Source organism: Kogia breviceps, chromosome 1, assembly GCF_026419965.1.
Source record: "Kogia breviceps isolate mKogBre1 chromosome 1, mKogBre1 haplotype 1, whole genome shotgun sequence".
NCBI classification, from domain to species: Eukaryota; Metazoa; Chordata; class Mammalia; order Artiodactyla; family Physeteridae; genus Kogia; species Kogia breviceps.
In genome coordinates this window covers 48,101,006-48,118,895 of record NC_081310.1, presented here as the reverse complement: position 1 = coordinate 48,118,895, position 17,890 = coordinate 48,101,006, and the positions used below count along the sequence as shown (strand labels likewise).

Here is a 17,890-nt window from a genome sequence, read left to right as displayed (position 1 = left end):
CTGGGCACATTATTACACAATGTCACGTGGACCTCCTAATTGTCCTGCTCATGGGTCTTGTCTCTACCATAAAGACTAGGATGCCATTGAGGATAGAGAACACATTGTGTGCTAGTTTTGTTTGTTTGTTTGTTTGCGGTACGAGGGCCTCTCACTGCTGTGGCCTCTCCCGTTGCGGAACACAGGCTCCGGACGCACAGGCTCAGGGGCCATGGCTCACGGGCCCAGACGCTGCGCAGCATGTGGGATCCTCCCGGACCAGGGCGCGAACCCGTGTCCCCTGCATTGGCAGGCAGATTCTCAACCACTGCGCCACCAGCGAAGCCCTGTGTGCTAGTTTTGTATTCTACCTAGCACCAGGCACAACTCTGGGCTCATGATATATACAAAAAGAATGGAATATTTCCTCTTTCATCCCTTGCCCCAAGGTTCATCTATTCCTCTCTATCCCCACTGGACTTAAGGGCTGTTGCTGGTTGTTTTGTGTTTAATTTCTTCCTCCTTCCTAAGATAAGTCAACAGTTATATGGCATATATTATCCACAGCTTGCAGGACACTTTAAAAACCAATATTATGATATCTTTGTTTTTAAATATAGAAACCTCTCCTTTACCAAAAGCCACAGTGACTCAGCTACTTGCATGTCTAAAATGGTTTCTGTATTTTTCTGTGGCCAGTCTTTATGATGGTTAGAGATTAATGGTAGGTTTTTTGGAAGCATAACATTTGTTATTAATCATGGCATTACTGTAGTTAACCAGGTAGACCAATTTAGTTGGAGTATCATCTCTTTCTTTAATGTGTATAGACATAGATTTGGGGAAACAACTTGACATTCATGAAGACTAAATTCTAAGATGCTCTTAAATTTCCTAATTTTTTAATACCACTATGGTTTTTTGTTCAGTTTATTAATAAAATTGAGATAAAATAACTGCCTTTCTGTAAGAACATATAATAACTGAGAATGATTCTATAAGCAAAGCTTACTCACCATCTACTACATGAGAGTAACTAAATTCATTCCTTAGCAAACCCACAAGGTGCTATGTTGTGGCCTGCTGGGGTCTCTCAGGGAGCTGAAGCAATAAATATTAAATCTAAATATGTCAGGGGGTCACTTTAGTTGACTATTGCTTGCTAAAGAAAAGAGAGATTCAAAAAGCCTGGTAAAATAATAATCTTTTAGAGTAAAAATGAATGAATTAATTAATGAAAGAAGCTGAGATAAGAATCTTATTTTATGGTTATATTTGTCAAATAACTTGTCAATCAAGATAATTTAAAAGGTCTCTCTCCTCTCCCCCGTGAGCTTTGTCATTATATTTTATAGTTGCAGAGAAAGAAAATACATAAGAAAGAAGTAAACAATTTCAAATAGTAATAAATGTCATGAAAGAAATAATACAAAGGAGTCTAATGTGTTACTACCCGCCACCAGATAAGATGGTAAGAAAAGTCCTCTGTGAGCAAAATAACATTTGAGTTGAATGATGCAGTGGAACCAGCCTTACGAAAATCAGAGGCAACAGCAAGCTCAAAGGCCCTGAGTCAGGGGCTTCCCTGGTGGCACAGTGGTTAAGAGTGCACCTGCCAATGCAGGGGACATGGGTTCAAGCCCTGGTCCAGGAAGTTTCCACGTGCTGCAGAGCAACTAAGCCCGCGCGCCACAACTACTGAGCCTGTGCTCTAGAGTCTGCAAGCCACAGCTATTGAAGCCCGTGCTCTGCAACAAGAGAAGCCACCACAATGAGAAGCCCACACACCGCAACAAAGAGTAGCCCCTGTCCGCCGCAACTAGAGAAAGCCCACGCGCAGCAATGAAGACCCAATGCAGCCAAAAATAAATTTAAATATATAAATAAATAAAGGCCCTGAGGCAGGAAAAGCTTTGTATATTCAAAACAGAAAGGAGGCCGTTGTGACTGGAGCCTAGTGAGGAAGTGAGCAAGATATAAAGAGGAAGGAGATGTGGTCAGAGATTGAGGCAGTGGCCAGATCAGCAGAGACATATAAAGAATAGAAATGCATTGGCATTTGGGTAACATGGGAAGCCAGTGTAAGTCTTAAGCAGGAAGAAATTTGATATGATTTATAGTTTTAAGACATTGTTTTGATTGAGGAATTCTGGTGTGTGGAATGTGGATTGAAAAGAGGAGAGAATAGGGCTTCCCTGGTGGCACAGTGGTTAAGAATCTGCCTGCCATTGCAGGGGACATGGGTTCAAGCCCTGGTCTGGGAAGATCCCACATGCCATGGAGCAACTGGGCCCGTGCGCCACAACTACTGAGCCTGAGTTCTAGAGCCCGCGAGCTACGACTTCTGAGCCCACGTGCCACAACTACTGAAGCCCGTGCACCAAGAGCCCGTGCTCTGCAACAAGACAGGCCACCACAATGAGAAGACCATGCACGCAACAAAGAGTAGCCCCTGCTCGCCACAACTAGAGAAACCCCACGTGCAGCAACAAAGACCCAATGCAGCCAAAAAATAAATAATAAATAAAATAAATTTTTAAAAATTTTTCTAAAAAGAAAAGAGGCAAAAATAGAAGCACAGAGACTAGTTAAGATGTTATTTCAAGACCAGTCAGGAAATGATGGTAGCTTAGACCAAGGTAGTGACAATTAAGATGGAGAAAGAGGATAGATTTAAGATAGCTTTGTAGATGGGGCTGACAGGGCTGACTTATATTTAGATAAATTGGATTTGGAAGGCTGAGGGAAAGTGAGAAATCAAGGATGTTGTAGAGATGGAGCAAACTGATTTTTCACATCATGAGCAAATCATTTATTTTAGCAATGATTTTACTATAGCACATTATAGGAATGAAGTGAGATCGTGTATGGAAGCAGATGGCACAATGTCTGGCCCACAGCAGTAACTTGTGAGATTTTTATATTTACCCCCACCTCAGGACATTTTCATTAGGAATTTATATTCCCACATTACCATGTATTTAGGTCACAAAATTTCAAAAGCAAATGATTAGAAAGCCCATTGGTGAGTATTATATGCAGTGCAACCATTCATCAACTCAGTAAGCATTTCCTGAGCTCCTTGTATAGATAATTACTGTACTGAGTGCTGGGAAAATACTAGTGGGTGAAGCTAATGCAATACCTACCCTTATGGAACTTTCTGTCTGGTAGGGTAGATTAATTTCCCTAACAATATAATTATACAACTAGTTATTAAATTACATCTGGGATGATTAAGAAGAATATCAAGGTATACTGTGAGAACATCTCTTCATGACTTCTCTGTTTCCCTAATTTATTCATTTATTCATTATTTATTCATTCATTTATTCCCATGTTCCATCTTGCATATGGCTACCAGTGATTCCTAAACACATCTCTTGGCTCCAGATTCTATTTCCCATGGCCTATGGAACATCTCCAGTGGATTACCACATGTTCCTCACTAACTGCATTTATCCTCCATACTTTCCTGTCCCCAGTGCTTTCCCTGTCAGTTAATATCTTTACTATCACGCTAGTTTACCAAGCTAGAAATGTCACAGATGTTAATAACATTAGCAACTTCATAATATTACTATATTAAACCTCATTTTCTTCATAAAAAATGATACTCAAAGAGGCTAACTTTACTGAAATCATGCAGCTAATTAGACTTGAAATTGTGGTGGTAAATCCAGATCTCTCTGACATCTCAGCTTTTGTTTTTTCCATGACAACAATTTGCAGGATTTGTTAAATTTTTTAAAGGAAAAATAATGGAGGAAAACATTCTAGAAAGAGAAAAGAACATTTTTAAAGGCTCAGAAATATTAAAGCATCAATATTTCTAATCATAGAAATGCTTATCTATCCCTCCCATGAATAATAATCATATTTTATCCATTTTGAATGCTGAACCATTTCAACATACACTTTTGGGATAGCCACTATATGTCAAGTAATTGCCTCTGCTAAGTTTTTAGGACAAAAAGAAGGATAATACATGATACCTATCTCTAGGTGCCTTAGTAGGGGAGAAGGACCCTAAGTGTTGATTTCAAGGCAGCCCATTAAAGTATAAGCCTGCAAATGTTATGAGACAGACAGCAAGGGTGGAGAGAGAGCAAGCAGGAAGGCCATGTACCCCAACCCTAGGATTGAGGGAGGGTTCCTGCAGGAGGTAGTACCAGAGTTGAGTTTTAACAAATTAGGAAAAGGTGGGACTTCCCTGGTGGCACAGTGGATAAGACGCCATGCTCCCAATGCAGGGGGCTGGGTTCGATCCCTGATCAGGGAACTAGATCCCACATGCATGCTGCAACTAAGAGTTTGCATGCCACAGCTAAGGAGCCCGCCTGCTGCAACTAAGACCTGGTTCAACCAAATAAATAAATAAATAAAAACAAATTAGGAAAAGGTAAGTGAACTAGAGGGAAAAAAAAGTTCAAGAAAAGGAGAAAGCAAGAACAAAGACATTGAGGTATGCAGTTACCTGGTGTGTGTTGGGGAGCTTCAAGTAACTTGAGTATTGCAGATGGTAGACGTCCCAGCATGTCATACTAAGGGGTGAGCTCAAATCAGAAGAGATGGGAATGGAGAAGAGGAGATAGTTTTGAGAGATGATGAGGAGGTTAAATCAACCAGACTTGAGTGATGGGTTGAGTATGGGAAGTGGAGGTAAAAAGAGGACTCTAGGATGACCCCCAGGTGTCTGCTGGTATAATTGGGTAGATGAGGACACTCTTTGCTAGGATAGGAAATGTAAGAGGAGGAACTGCATTGGGGAAGAACTGGTGACTTTGGACATGCCGGGATTAATTTGCGTGTGAGGCTGCGTTTGTCCAACAAGGAGATAGATATACAGATTGGGAGCTCTGGAGAGAGGGCTGATCTCAGGATTGGGTTGTTGAGTAGTAGTAAAAAAAGAAAGGTATGAGTAAGATCACCAGGGTACATTGAGCATAAGTTTTTGCTTTGGCTTTGTTTTGGCTTTGTTTTTGTCATTTCTTTTAGAACCAAGACACATTAGTCTCTATATATTCATAGTGACTGGACTGTGAAAATCCTGTTGTTTCCACTGGACTAACTTGATTAGCTTTTAGGATCTTGTCTGTTTAACTCTACCTCCTTCATTGTTTCAAATAACTCAAATTAGATTTAAAACACTTATATACTGCAATGATGGCATTTCTTAGGACACCTTTGGATTAATCATGAAAACAACTACTCTGAGCAGCTGTGGGCAGCGTTTAGTACATAAACAGTGTAAGTTACTGTAAATATGTTGACAGAATTATACTTGCTTGTTTCCAGGTGACCTCTAAAAATGTTTCGCTATTCACTTGACCCAGAAAATCCCACAAAATCATGCAAGTCGAGAGGTTCAAATCTTCGTGTTCACTTTAAGAACACTTGTGAAACAGCCCAGGCTATTAAGGGTATGCATATCCGAAAAGCCACCAAGTACCTGAAGGATGTCACTTTAAAGAAGCAGTGTGTGCCATTCCATCATTAACAATGGTGGAGTTAGTAGGTGTGCCCAGGCCAAACAGTGGGGCTGGATGCAAGGTCGGTGGCCCAAAAAGAGTGCTGAATTTTTACTGCACATGCTCAAAAATGCAGAAAGTAATGCTGAACTTAAGGGCTTAGATGTAGATTCTCTGGTCATTGAGCATATCCAGGTGAACAAAGCCCCCAAGATGCGGTGCAGGACTTATAGAGCTCATGGTCGGATCAACCCACACATGAGCTCTCCCTGCCACATTGAGATGATCCTAACTGAAAAAGAACAGATTGTTCCTAAACCAGAAGAGGAGGTTGCCCAGAAGAAAAAGATATCCCAGAAGAAATTGAAGAAGCAAAAACTTATGGCCCGGGAATAAATGCTGCAAAAAATAAATGCAAATAAAAGTAAAAAAACAAAAAAACAAAAAAAAACCCCACTTATATAGCAGATGTGTAAATTATAGTTGCAGTTACCACTTAGTAGCTACATGATCTCTGGCAAGTCACTTAACTTTTCTAAGCTCAGGTGTCTCCTATGTAAAATGAATGTAATTTGTTGTTAACATTAATTGCAATACTGCATACTCTAAGGGCTTGGCATAGTTTATGGCTGTCGTAGATACTAAATAAATGGTAACTATTATTATTCATACTTTTAGTCACTGAAATATTTATCAAGACTTTGTGGTGTATAGGTTGTTTTGTTAGGCCCTGCTTGGAACAAATATGCGTATGAGTTAGAGAAAGGAGCTCCACCAAGCAGGAAAGACCTGTACACACTTGTTCACTTGTTACTATCATCATGCAAGACATCTTGTGGCAACTCTCAGTATATAGGAGTGCTGAGCTCACAAGGGAGGTAGAGAGGAATCCAATCACGTCCAGTGAAAGTGGAGGAAAAATCACTTCCACTCTCACCAGTTTGCTACCTCTGAAAGTCTACTGAACCCTTTTGAAGCCATGAGTGGGAGGTAGGGAGAGGGAAATAGTATGGCTGTACAATCTATTACCATCTTTATTTCAGAATATGGACTTGTCTATTCAAGAAAAAAATGAATGTCCCCATCTTGACATATTCATTTTGTGGAGACAAATTCACTTGCTAATACGTGGGCTGACCCATATAACTCCTCCACTGAAAATATTATTTTTCACAGTGACAGATGTTAAACTACACCTAGCATTCTATGTAACACGAAGATGCCAGAGATAGCAAATTTAATAGATAACTGGAGATGGACCATGGGAAGGAGGTAGAGGCAGTTCACAACTTATCAAGATGTATATAGCACCTCATTATTTTCAACAACAATGACAAAACACACACACACACACACACACACACACAGAGGTAAAATGCTGGTCTAGCTTGAGAACATCAAGGAATAGTCTAGCTTCCATGTCATAATTTTAATCTGATCAATTTAAAATTAAAAAACAGGCCTTTGCTAACATTAATTTATGCCTTCTGCTTAAACTTGGAAATAAAGATGAGCCTCATACAAACTGTCCAGAGGAGGGGATAAATGAACTGAGATAGGCTTCCATTGTTAAACCTGCATCACTAACATGGCTTCAAAAAAGCTGCTGTTATGTAGACATTGTGACCCAAGCAACCAAGGATGTAGCTTCTCTGTTTGACTGAAAAAGAGAGGGGCTTCCCTGGTGGCACAGTGGCTAAGAATCCGCCTGCCAATGCAAGGGACATGGGTTTGAGCCCTGGTCCGGGAAGATCCCACATGCCGCAGAGCAACTAAGCCCGTGTGCCACAACTACTGAGCCTGTGCTCTAGAGCCCACGAGCCACAACTACTGAAGAGCCCATGCTCCGCAACAAGAGAAGCCACTGCAATGAGAAACCCATGCAACCGAACAAAGAGCAGCCCCCGCTCGCAGCAACTAGAGAAAAACCCACGCGCAGCAACAAAGACCCAACTCAGCCAAAAATTAATAAATTAATAAATTAATTTTTTTAAAAAAGAGAGAGTGCTTCGCAGTTAAAAATTACGAAGGCAGATGTGCTTTATTATCACAGGTGTGTGTTTAGAAGTGACTATTCTCAAGGCAGGCTTTTGGAAGCCTCCTCTCAACTCAGATCTAAGGATCTTAGGTTCTTTCATACCAGATGGCAGGCACAGGCTCTGGACCAGTTCCATGTGGAGTAAAATGGTGGAGCACAGTCTTCCTAATGAGATAGTTTTTTTTAATGGGCTACATTAATTGAAAGAGAGCAAGTTACAGAGCTGGAAATGCTAGGTTCTCTGCTGTGTAGCGGGGCTCTGGGATCTTGGTTTCCTGGCTCTACCTCAGACAAGTTTTATGATTGTGAGCAAGTCACGTATCTGCTGCCTCACTCTTTTCATCAATAGGATGAACATGTTAGACTTTGATGTTTCTAGGGTCTAACAACGTTGCATTATTTCATGATTCTGTTATCATATCTAGAGTATCGAGTATGTCAGTGATGGTAATATTGATACTTTATTGAGAGACACTGTCCAAAAATAGTGTCTCCTTGGGGCAGGAAGTAGGACAGTCTAGAATGGTACAGAAACAAGCTTATAGAAGGCCTAGTTAGCAGCAGGGATAATTAGCTTCAAGAAAGGGAAACTGTGTCCAGATATTTTAACTAATATTACTTGGAAAAAAGTCGACCCATTCTGTGTTGTTATAAAATATATGCCTCAACTGAGTGACTGGAAGCTTCAGATTTCTAGCTTACCATAAGTAGTCCTTTTTAAACAAATATAAATGTCCAGTAATAAAAATAGGCAGCCTTTTCAGCTAATTGTCAATGAAGATAAGGAAGCAGAGGCAAAATGACTAACTCTCAAAGGGACTGTAGAAGAAGTTCTTGCATTAATAAAGGCATTGTTCTTAAATCTGATCATAAGAGTAGGTAATAAGGTAATAGTGGTACTACCATGACTATTCAGAATGTTATTAAATTGCTTTTGGTGGGGGAAAGTTCTCTCTTCTATTGAAAAACAGAAACAAAACAAAAAACTCCTTTAAAATAGTTATGCTTGAAGTGTCACAAGAGGTCAGAACATTCCTAAAAAATTAGTAAGTCTATAATATTTTATAGGAATCTTTTTTTCTTTTTGAGTTCCAACAGTCTGGTTACCTGAAGTACCTACCACGGTGTCAGTTAATTATGTACTTTCTTATTTTGAACTCTAATTCCTCAATATGCTGAGTTCCAACTATAAGATGATGAGACTCATTTCCCTGTGATATAACTTGTATGCTCAGTCTCATTGACATTTCATTTTAGCCTTTTCTTCAAGTAGCTTGAATAATGCATAAAGTTAGAAGAAGGATCTGATGTACCTTTCTACCTCCAGAAGCATATAGCACAGTGCTGAGAAGAACCAAGACTTGAATGGCAGAGTGTGAGTTGCCTGGGATTCTACAGTACCAAAATACCGACTACTCACTGTCACCTTTATTTAACCTGTTTGTTGGATCTTAGGAACTTGCCAAATTATTGAGGACTCATCTTTTAAAAAGTAGTCTAGAAGACAAAAAAGAAAAAGGTAGAGAATTGAGTTTTTGCTGCTTTACCTCTCCTAGTTCAGAAGAGCATAGATCTTTTGCTACTTATTATTATTAGCTGTCTAAATCTTAAAGGTGAACTGAAGAGGCAGTTGGTCTTACAGGAGTGTCTTTTATCAGTGTTTGGCTCTTTTTCTTTTTTTTTTTAACATCTTTATTGGAGTCTAATTGCTTTACAATGGTGTGTTAGTTTCTGCTGTATAACAAAGTGAATCAGCTATACATATACATACATCCCCATATCTCTTCCCTCTTGCATCTCCCTCCCACCTTCCCTATCCCACCCCTCTAGGTGGTCACAAAGCACCAAGCTGATCTCCCTGTGCTATGCAGCTGCTTCCCACTAGCTATCTATTTTACATTTGGAAGTGTATATATGTCCATGCCATTCTCTCACTTCATCCCAGCTTACCCTTCCCCCTCCCTGTGTCCTCAAGTCCATTCTCTAAGTCTGCGTCTTTATTCCTGTCCTGCCCCTAGGTTCTTCAGAACCATTTTTTTTAAGATTCCGTATATATGTGTTAGCATATGGTGTTTGTTTTTCTCTTTCTGACTTATTTCACTCTGTATGACAGACTCTAGGTCCATCCACCTCACTACAAAAACTCAATTTCGTTTCTTTTTATGGCTGAGTAATATTCCATCATATATATTGGCTAACTCTTTTTCTAATGTTAATACATCCAGAGTCTTTTGTCTTTCTAAACCCTAACCCAGATGAACAAAATGCTTTTACACTTGCTCTCCTCTTTTCCTGACTTCCTAGAAAGAATGAAGGAAATTACTGGTTATCTGGTACCGAGCCTGTGCTAGGCACTATGAAATATTCCTTTACATACGTTAACTTATTAAATTTTCAGAGCAACTTGACTAGGTAGGTGATACTGCCTTTTTACAGAGTCCCAGAGAGTAGTAACTTACCTATGTCTTTCGACCAGTAAATGTGACTAAAAGATGATGTAATAAACCATGTCCTGCTTTGCTCTTAGAGATATGTTTAATTCTCATTACTCTTACATTTGGGTCCAGGACAGTCTCATTAGTCTAAACCCACTTTTGTCTGTATCCACTGTGGACAGCAAAGACATGATTAGATCATAACACACAGTGTGTTCCTCCTTTTACAGTGTCCACATCCTGCTTTATCTTTGTGTTTGAATGCCTCCCGGATTTTAAGCTCCTACAGATTGGAAAGTGTTTTCTTTTTTCACCCTTGTAACCCTTGAAGTAACTACTTCGTGTGTTACTGTGCACTGACTTCTTAATTACAGTTCCATAAATTAAGTCAAGTATTTTTTTCATTTTACAATGGAAATCTATTTATGTCCTGCACATGTCCACAATCAGTGAGTGGAGTGGCTCAGGTAGAGCACTCAAGCTCAGGGCTCTAATTAGGACTGTACCACCATTCACCTGCTTCTAGCACTCCAGAATGAGGCTGCTGTTCTTTAGACCATGGCTTTGGGACCACTGCCTGGCCCTCTTTACCTTTCTCTCACTCCGCCTCATTGGATCATTCATCCAAATTTCCCATATTATCTTCAATTTGCTGTTGGACTTCCTTTATAGAGATTTTTTTAAAAATCTCCTTTATGATAATGTAAGGAAATATGAGAAATCATGTATTATTAACTGGTTAATTCAGAAGAGTTTCTTTTCTATCATTAGTTTCATTTTTGGACTACTTTATAACTCAAAAATTTATCTTTTTTAAAAAAAAATAATTTAGTTTTGCTGTGTTGGGTCTTCATTTCTGTGCGAGGGCTTTCTCTAGTTTTGGCAAGTGGGGGCCACTCTTCATCATGGTGCACGGGCCTCTCACTATCGCGGCCTCTCTTGTTGCGGAACACAGGCTCCAGACGCGCAGGGTCAGTAATTGTGGCTCACGGCCCAGTTGCTCCGCGGCATGTGGGATCCTCCCAGACCAGGGCTCAAACCCGTGTCCCCTGCATTAGCAGGCAGATTCTCAACCACTGCGCCACCAGGGAAGCCCCAAAAATTTATCTTTGAGTTATAAGTACATTGTATTTATTGCTGAATCTGATCAGCAATAAATAAATTACTTGGGGAGTTGGGGAGGCATAAGGGGAAATGCTCACTGAGATTACTCACTCTCATAGGGCTTCAAAAATCGCTAGAATATATTCTTTCTTTTTGCCAAGTGATATTCTAGAAGAGTTATTTTACCCGATATTGATCAACAGCCTATTCTCAAGGGACAACCTGAAAACAGGACCAGGGTTGGAAAATTATGGAAATTTTGAAGGCAAGGATGATGCTTTCTTTCTTTTTTCTTTTTTTTTGGAAGGGGGCTATGTATGTATGGTGCTTTTATTCTCCATAGAGTGATACATGCTAAGGTGGGTTGGGCTTGGGCTGATGTCCCCATGTGTATAGAACTGAATTAATAAGTCTCTGAGAAGAAGTCTGGTTTACCTTGATGTGGAAAGGGGGATATGGGAGCATGGGGATGAATATTACAACCTGGGATATGTTCAGCCCTGGAAGGCAGGGAGATGTGGCAACTCTCAGAGTGGTCATTGGCAGGCAGGGGACACCTGCCAGGCTCGGAGGGCCTTCTGTACCACATCTTCCCACTGGGCATTTGATATCACCTCCTTTGCTCTTTTCACCAACTCTGCATGTTCTGGGTCCATAGCTATAGAGTTGTGGCTGCTCAGTGCTGTAGCTCCCTCCTCATCTTCACCCTCACTCTCTGCTGGCCTGTCCGGGGAATGAAGCCCTAGAGCCTTAGTTCCAACCCTGGACATCAGCAGCTCCATCTTCTGTACCCCACACTGGTGCCAGCTCTGCCCCTTCTGGTTCGGGGTCTTGGTCCAGGGGCTGGTAGGAGCAGCTAGCTGGACCTGCCCCCATTTCTTTCTGTTCTTCCTCAGGCTCTCCACTCCTGTAATCCCCAGTGCCTTCTGTAGGCCCCTGGTGACAGTTCCTCAGCCTCATTGGGGCAGGTGTGCCCTGGACCCTGCTGCCAAAAATGACTTCTTCGATCCCAGCAGGGCCCACTCAGAGCCTGAAGCTGAGCCTGTACCCTTTACCTCCTCAAGGATAATATGTATTTGAGGGGAAGGATGATGGAGAGATTGGGAAAACTGAAACATGTGACCGCTTGTTTGTAGTGCCTTGTACACAGCATTTTGTTAAATGTACCTAAATCTTTTAAGTGTAACTTGGTTTGCTCATTAAACTATCATATTTTAATTATTACATTTAATATTTAGTGCATATAGTTTTAACTTCTTTTGTGATCATCAGAGCCAAACCATACAGTTCCAAAGTCTTTTGATTAATTTTTTAATTTAATTCCTTTTGGGCAATAAATTTTTTGTTTCTGGTTTATATAAGTAAAAAAAAAAAAAAAAAAAGCTTCTGCCAGTGGTCTTTGAGACCAAGTCAGATGGATGGAAACATCTGCCCTATCTTTTAAAAAAAATCAATCATAAAAAATCCTATAAGCTAAGGAGTCACTGAATTTTTTCTTCTTTTGCAAGTCAAAATGTCCCCTTGCTCTTCAATGTAAAGCTTCTGTGGCAGTGCTTTTCACACTTACACAGCAGTAGCAGTCTTTTCAAACAAAATCTCATGAAGAACTTCACTATGTAAATAAGATGAAAATGAAGCTGTTGTTGCTGATGGGGGGAGGGCAGGGGGCTCGAGTAATGAGAGACCCAGAACCTCTTCCCCCTTCTGACTAAACCAACTCCCACCCTGGGTAGCCCATAAGACATTTCCTCCAAAGTCTTAGGGATCTGAAATTTATATATATATATATATATATATATATATATATATATATACATATCATATTCTAATGGCTTTTATCATTTTACATTAAAATCTTTACTTTGTATAGGATTTTAAGAAATCATATTTGGAAGAAATAGAAGGCCTGACAGCAAAATATAAATATCTTATTTAAGATATTTTGTTAATTAATACTTCAAATGTTTAACCAAAAAATGTTTTGTTTACCTGAGGTTTTGGAAAAATAAACCAAACAGTATTCTCTTAAGGAAGGCAATATTTCCCTTTATCCCCAATTCTGTAATTAATGTATTTCTGTAACCAAGATCACAGAGGTATGCTGATAAGTATGTTTCTATTTTCTTACTTGCAGAGATCCGTAACTTATTTAGCAAAATAGGAAACTAAGACTCAGAAGGAACTTTCTCCAGCTCTCTTAGCCCCATTAGTCTTTGCACCATGCTACAGCTTGCATGGAGAAACTGGTCTGGTATTCATATGAGACCAACTACAGAACGTAGCTCCAAAATTCTGAATATATAGTAGTTAATTGTTAGGATAAAGTTAAGAAACTACCCTTAAAGGGGATCTTGTCTTTCTGCCTTGATTTGGCTAAAACTGATGACTCACATCAAGGAAATTAATATAAAACTTTAATAGTAAGATTGTAAAATTTTAAACCGTGAATAACTGTAAGTTATACTATTACAAGGGAAGGATTAGACCAGAATGCATCAGAACAATGTTTTGAACTATTAACTGAGTGTTTATCAAAGTCTTTAGGTTAGGAAAGTTATTTTTGCTTTGAGAATCTCAACTTTAATAGTTCCTTAAAGGTATACTCTTATTATTATGTTGTAGGTTTTTATGCTTTATCATATTGTGTATTTATAAAAGTCTTCCTTTTTGCTATGTTGTACACCTGAAACTTACATAATACTGTACATCAACTATACCGCAATAAAAAATAAAAATACAATAAAGATAATCTTTATTTTAATTGCAGCTAGCCTTCCCAGAATGCTGAAATACTTCTGCATATCCTAGCATTGCAAAAAGTCATTACTGCATAAACACTTCAACTTGAGGGCATGTCGTTTCTTGGATGTTCGGTCCTTGCTCTTCTGTCCATACTCTATCATTTTCCCCTAAGCCTCTGTTCTGTTAGAGATTTCAGTAATCTAACAAGGATTGGAGCATCCCACTTTAAATATGCAGTAAAAAATCAGACTTGTATCTGTTACCATTATTAGAAAGCAAGAGTGAATAAAGGTCAGCCTTTTAGCTGGCAGGCTGTCTGATTTTTCTGTGAGCATCACATGTTAGGAGAAGCTAGTTCATCTGTCTGTGGGTTTAAGATTCAACAGCATAAGCTGTCAGCCTAACACTGATTGAAGGTGGACTGGGAGGGGAAGCGCATCTGTCCAACGGCTCGCCATTGGCTTCCTATTACAGCATTCTCCCCTGAGACAAACTCTGCATGCTCATTCACCTACCTCCTTCTCTTCCCTCCCCTTCTTTCCCTACCCCTTCATTACTGATTCACAGCGAGAGGCAGCAGCAGCAGAGCTGCTTGTCACGAATCAAGGATTGCAATGAGCTCATCCTTTTCTCCTTGAAGCTTCACAACTGCCCTGGCTTCCTGGCTCCTGCTCTTTGCTCACACACACACACACACACACACACACACACACACACACACTCACTCTCTCACATACACACAGCGCACACACACACACACACTCACATGCTAGACCCTTCTAAGCAGCTTGCCCATTTTTACACATGTATGTGAACTCTCCTGCATCACTCTTGGCCATTTTCTTGCATTCGCTTGCTTTTGCTGTTTTTTTTTAATTTAGATCAGCATTTGATTTCATTTCCAGTCTACTTTGGGGCTCTTGCACAGTAGATAATTTAGCCAAAATGTTTTTCTTGTGGAGACGTTAGCTGGCAGTTCCCACCACAGACTTGCTTGTACGTGCTCCTGGGGAGACCTAAGCCTGGCTCCCCTCCCACCGCAGTTCTCAAAATTGTGGATAAGAGATCCAGCTTTCTCATTCTGGATAACTACTTACTGCTCATGGAAGAAGGGGTGCCCTGCCCAGCCCCAGCTGCTAAGCTCACAGCTCCTGTCAAAAAGTCCCAGGACATGCACGACGAGAGGAACAAGCTGGTGAATGAGTATGCGTGTCGAGTGCTGGAACTTCTGGGGATGGGGCATCGTCTGTTTGTGCCTCGGCTTCTGGCGGTGAGACTGTTTTTCATTGAACTTCATTTGTAAAGAATCTGCCACCCTCTGTGAGAATTCCCTGTATTCCTGGAAGAGGCTTGCGGTCTCCTGTCTCCTTCCCCTTCTCCCCACTCTACCGAGAAGGAAGTGCTGAGTGGCCACAGGCATGGGGCTCTGTCCGAGTGTGGTCCGTGCCACTCCTTAATTGGCTAGAGGAGATATGGCTCTCCTCTCCAAGCTCACGTTAGTGGCATTATCTCTGTGGCAGGAAAAAAAAAAAAAAAAAAAAAAAAAAAAAAAAAAAAAAGGTCTTATGGCTGGCTAGGCTCAGCAATAACCAAGTGCTTGATGGATGCATTCTGTTATTTCTGTCTTCAAGGGGTTAAATTTTACACCAGACATTATTGTGACTTATCTAGACTATGCCTGGTTTGCTTTCTAACCTCTCCATTTGATGGCCAATTTGGTTGTGTTAATAGGGAATTTTGCCCCTTAAAAATCATTGGTTAGGAAATTGCAGATTCCTCTCCTGGAATGTTCGAACTGTGTATCTATGAAACAGCTTAAAGCTGTTGGGTCTGTGCTGAGTCTGGGAAGTCTGCCTTGCTTGTTTTGTGATTTCCTGAACGAGAGAAAAATCACCCTTCTGCACTTCCTACCAAGGGTTAAAATTAAATACCCACAATCTGCACTTCCTACCAAGGGTTAAAATTAAATACCCACAATCACTGGTGCAGTGTTTCTTTTTAGTGATTTGAGAACTATACCTAGCAACTGTCCTATAATGTGATTGGTCTGTGGTAGTCCTATACCATTATTTGGTAATTGGGCAAGAATAATTTTGCTTTGTTTATTTTATACAATGGAGTTTAATACCATTCTAGACTGTCCCCTCATTTGGTTCTCTCATATTTGAGTCTTTTTCAGAAGTACAATATTGACTGAATTTAGCTCTTTTCTCTCAGATATATCTCCCTCTAGTATAGTTCATCTCTGTTTATGCTTATGTTTACAATTATTAATTAAGTCTCATGTATCTATTTGCATGTAAATATAATCTCTCCTGTATCATCATAACAGACATGTTAGGTAGCCGTGCACATAAGGGATTTCTCACCCAGAAGAAAGTCTGTTTATCATTGCAAGGCGAAGTTAGATGCAGTGACCAGCATACAATTATAGAGAAGGGGGTGGTATATTTTGAGAAATATGGTTCCTTTGTCATTTAAGAAAGAAGAGCTCAATATATATGTTTTAATGTCTAGGTGAGGTCATGAGTGCTCACTTGAATTTTGTTCCCCTGAATCATCACATTTGTTTCTTAATAAAGGAGAAAACTGAAGATTCATGATTCTATTAGAAAGGAGTTTTTTGTTTTTGTTTTTGTTTTTTAACAGTGAAATAAAAATCTTTTATTTTCAGGAGCTTTGACACTAAGAAGTGCTAAAATATATTTCAACCAATTCTCTGCCTCTCTTTGAGGAATCAGTTTTTGGGCACTTCCATATTCTTAAAGACTGCTTAACTTTGTGTCTCACGGGCTTCCACTGATAACTTTACAGTGATCCGGCACTGCCTATCTTTGGCATTTACATTTTCAGTGTTTTGAAGGAAAACATAAAATTGATAACTAAGAATATCACTCATATTAAAATCTGCATCAAAATCGGAATGACTCTAGCGTAAAACGATTGTCAACAACAGAACCCATAAACTTCACAAGCTTCAGATCTGTGGGAGGTCATAGATATCTATATGTTGCAACTGTACAAAGTCGGCTTGGTTGCTCAGTTAGGTACCTGAGGTGGTGGTAGAGCCCTCAGGTTGTTTTGGGCTCTAACACTGCAGGTAATAGTGCCATTTGCATTATATGTGAAAAGTGTGTGCTGCGTTGTGTATAGGGCCATTTGGAAATCTCTGACTTTGTTATACAGTGTTGTACTTAAAAGATTGTTGATAGAACTAGGGTACTCTACATTCTGAGAAATCACATGCCCTTTAATTAGCAGTATGGCTATGAATTGGGATCAGCTATCCAATGAGTTGCTGCTCAAAGTTTAGCATGTGTACCAGAGGGAAGTACAGTTGTTCAGCCTTGTGTTATTGGACTGGCTAATGATGTGGGATCCGTGACTAATCTGCACAGGGTAACCTAAAAGGAATTCTGCCACATGCAATGTTGCAGTCTTTCCATTACCAGTCAAGAGGGCAAGCACTGAAGTTTAGGTTTTTAATCATGTTTTAAATATGAATGTGTAGGGGGGGTTAAACACATACAAATCCCTTATTTTACTTTCAAGATGCCAGTAGTTTTCTTCACATAAGACAAGTTAATTTTCTTAATGAAACTGATCAAATAAAATGAAGATTTACCAAGACAGTGTTGTAGATTTGGACTTTGAGCCTTATTTATTTTTCCCTGATTCACAGAGAGACCATCAAGCTATGAGAACACCAAGCACATTTGGAATTTTTCCTTATTGTCCTTCAAAGGTACACCTAGTAAAGAATAATTTCCCTTTAATAAATCAAGTACAAGTACTCCATTTTAGATATTACCACAAGGCATAAATTCTGTGGGCAGACTCACCAAACACACATTTCTTTGGTGAAATTAAAATACCAAAGCAAGGGATATACGTATCCTAGATACCAGCTAAGTAATGTCCTCTTCTAAACCCTGTGCTTCCAAATGATTCTCAGACCTCCAGAAACATTTCTCAATGGAATGGAAATCATGTTAGACACAATAACTAAAGGAAGAAAAGCCATTTGTGGTGAATATAGTGAAGGTGAGAAAGAGAAACATGCCCAGATTTTTTTTTTCAAATAATCCCCTAAAATAATCAAACCTAGATTTTGCTGCTTA

General features: G+C 39.8%; 1 protein-coding gene and 1 non-coding gene across 5 annotated transcripts in view; both read left to right on the top strand.

Annotated features, from left to right (window-relative positions):
• RABGAP1L (RAB GTPase activating protein 1 like) overlaps positions 1-17,890 on the top strand; it is a 742,996-nt gene that overhangs the window by 584,261 nt on the left and 140,845 nt on the right. Inside the window, exon 1 of one of the 4 annotated variants that reach the window (XM_059046253.2) lies at positions 14,305-15,039. The exons of the other annotated variants lie outside the window; for them this stretch is intronic. Coding sequence (XP_058902236.1) covers positions 14,872-15,039 — 168 coding nt within the window. The 5' untranslated portion in view covers positions 14,305-14,871. Of the gene's footprint in view, positions 1-14,304; positions 15,040-17,890 lie in introns of those variants that run through there. 4 annotated transcript variants of the gene reach the window in all.
• On the top strand, positions 5,138-5,201 carry LOC131746935 (small nucleolar RNA SNORD58). Its single transcript, XR_009332710.1, has one exon. It is a non-coding gene; the product is annotated as a small nucleolar RNA SNORD58 (small nucleolar RNA).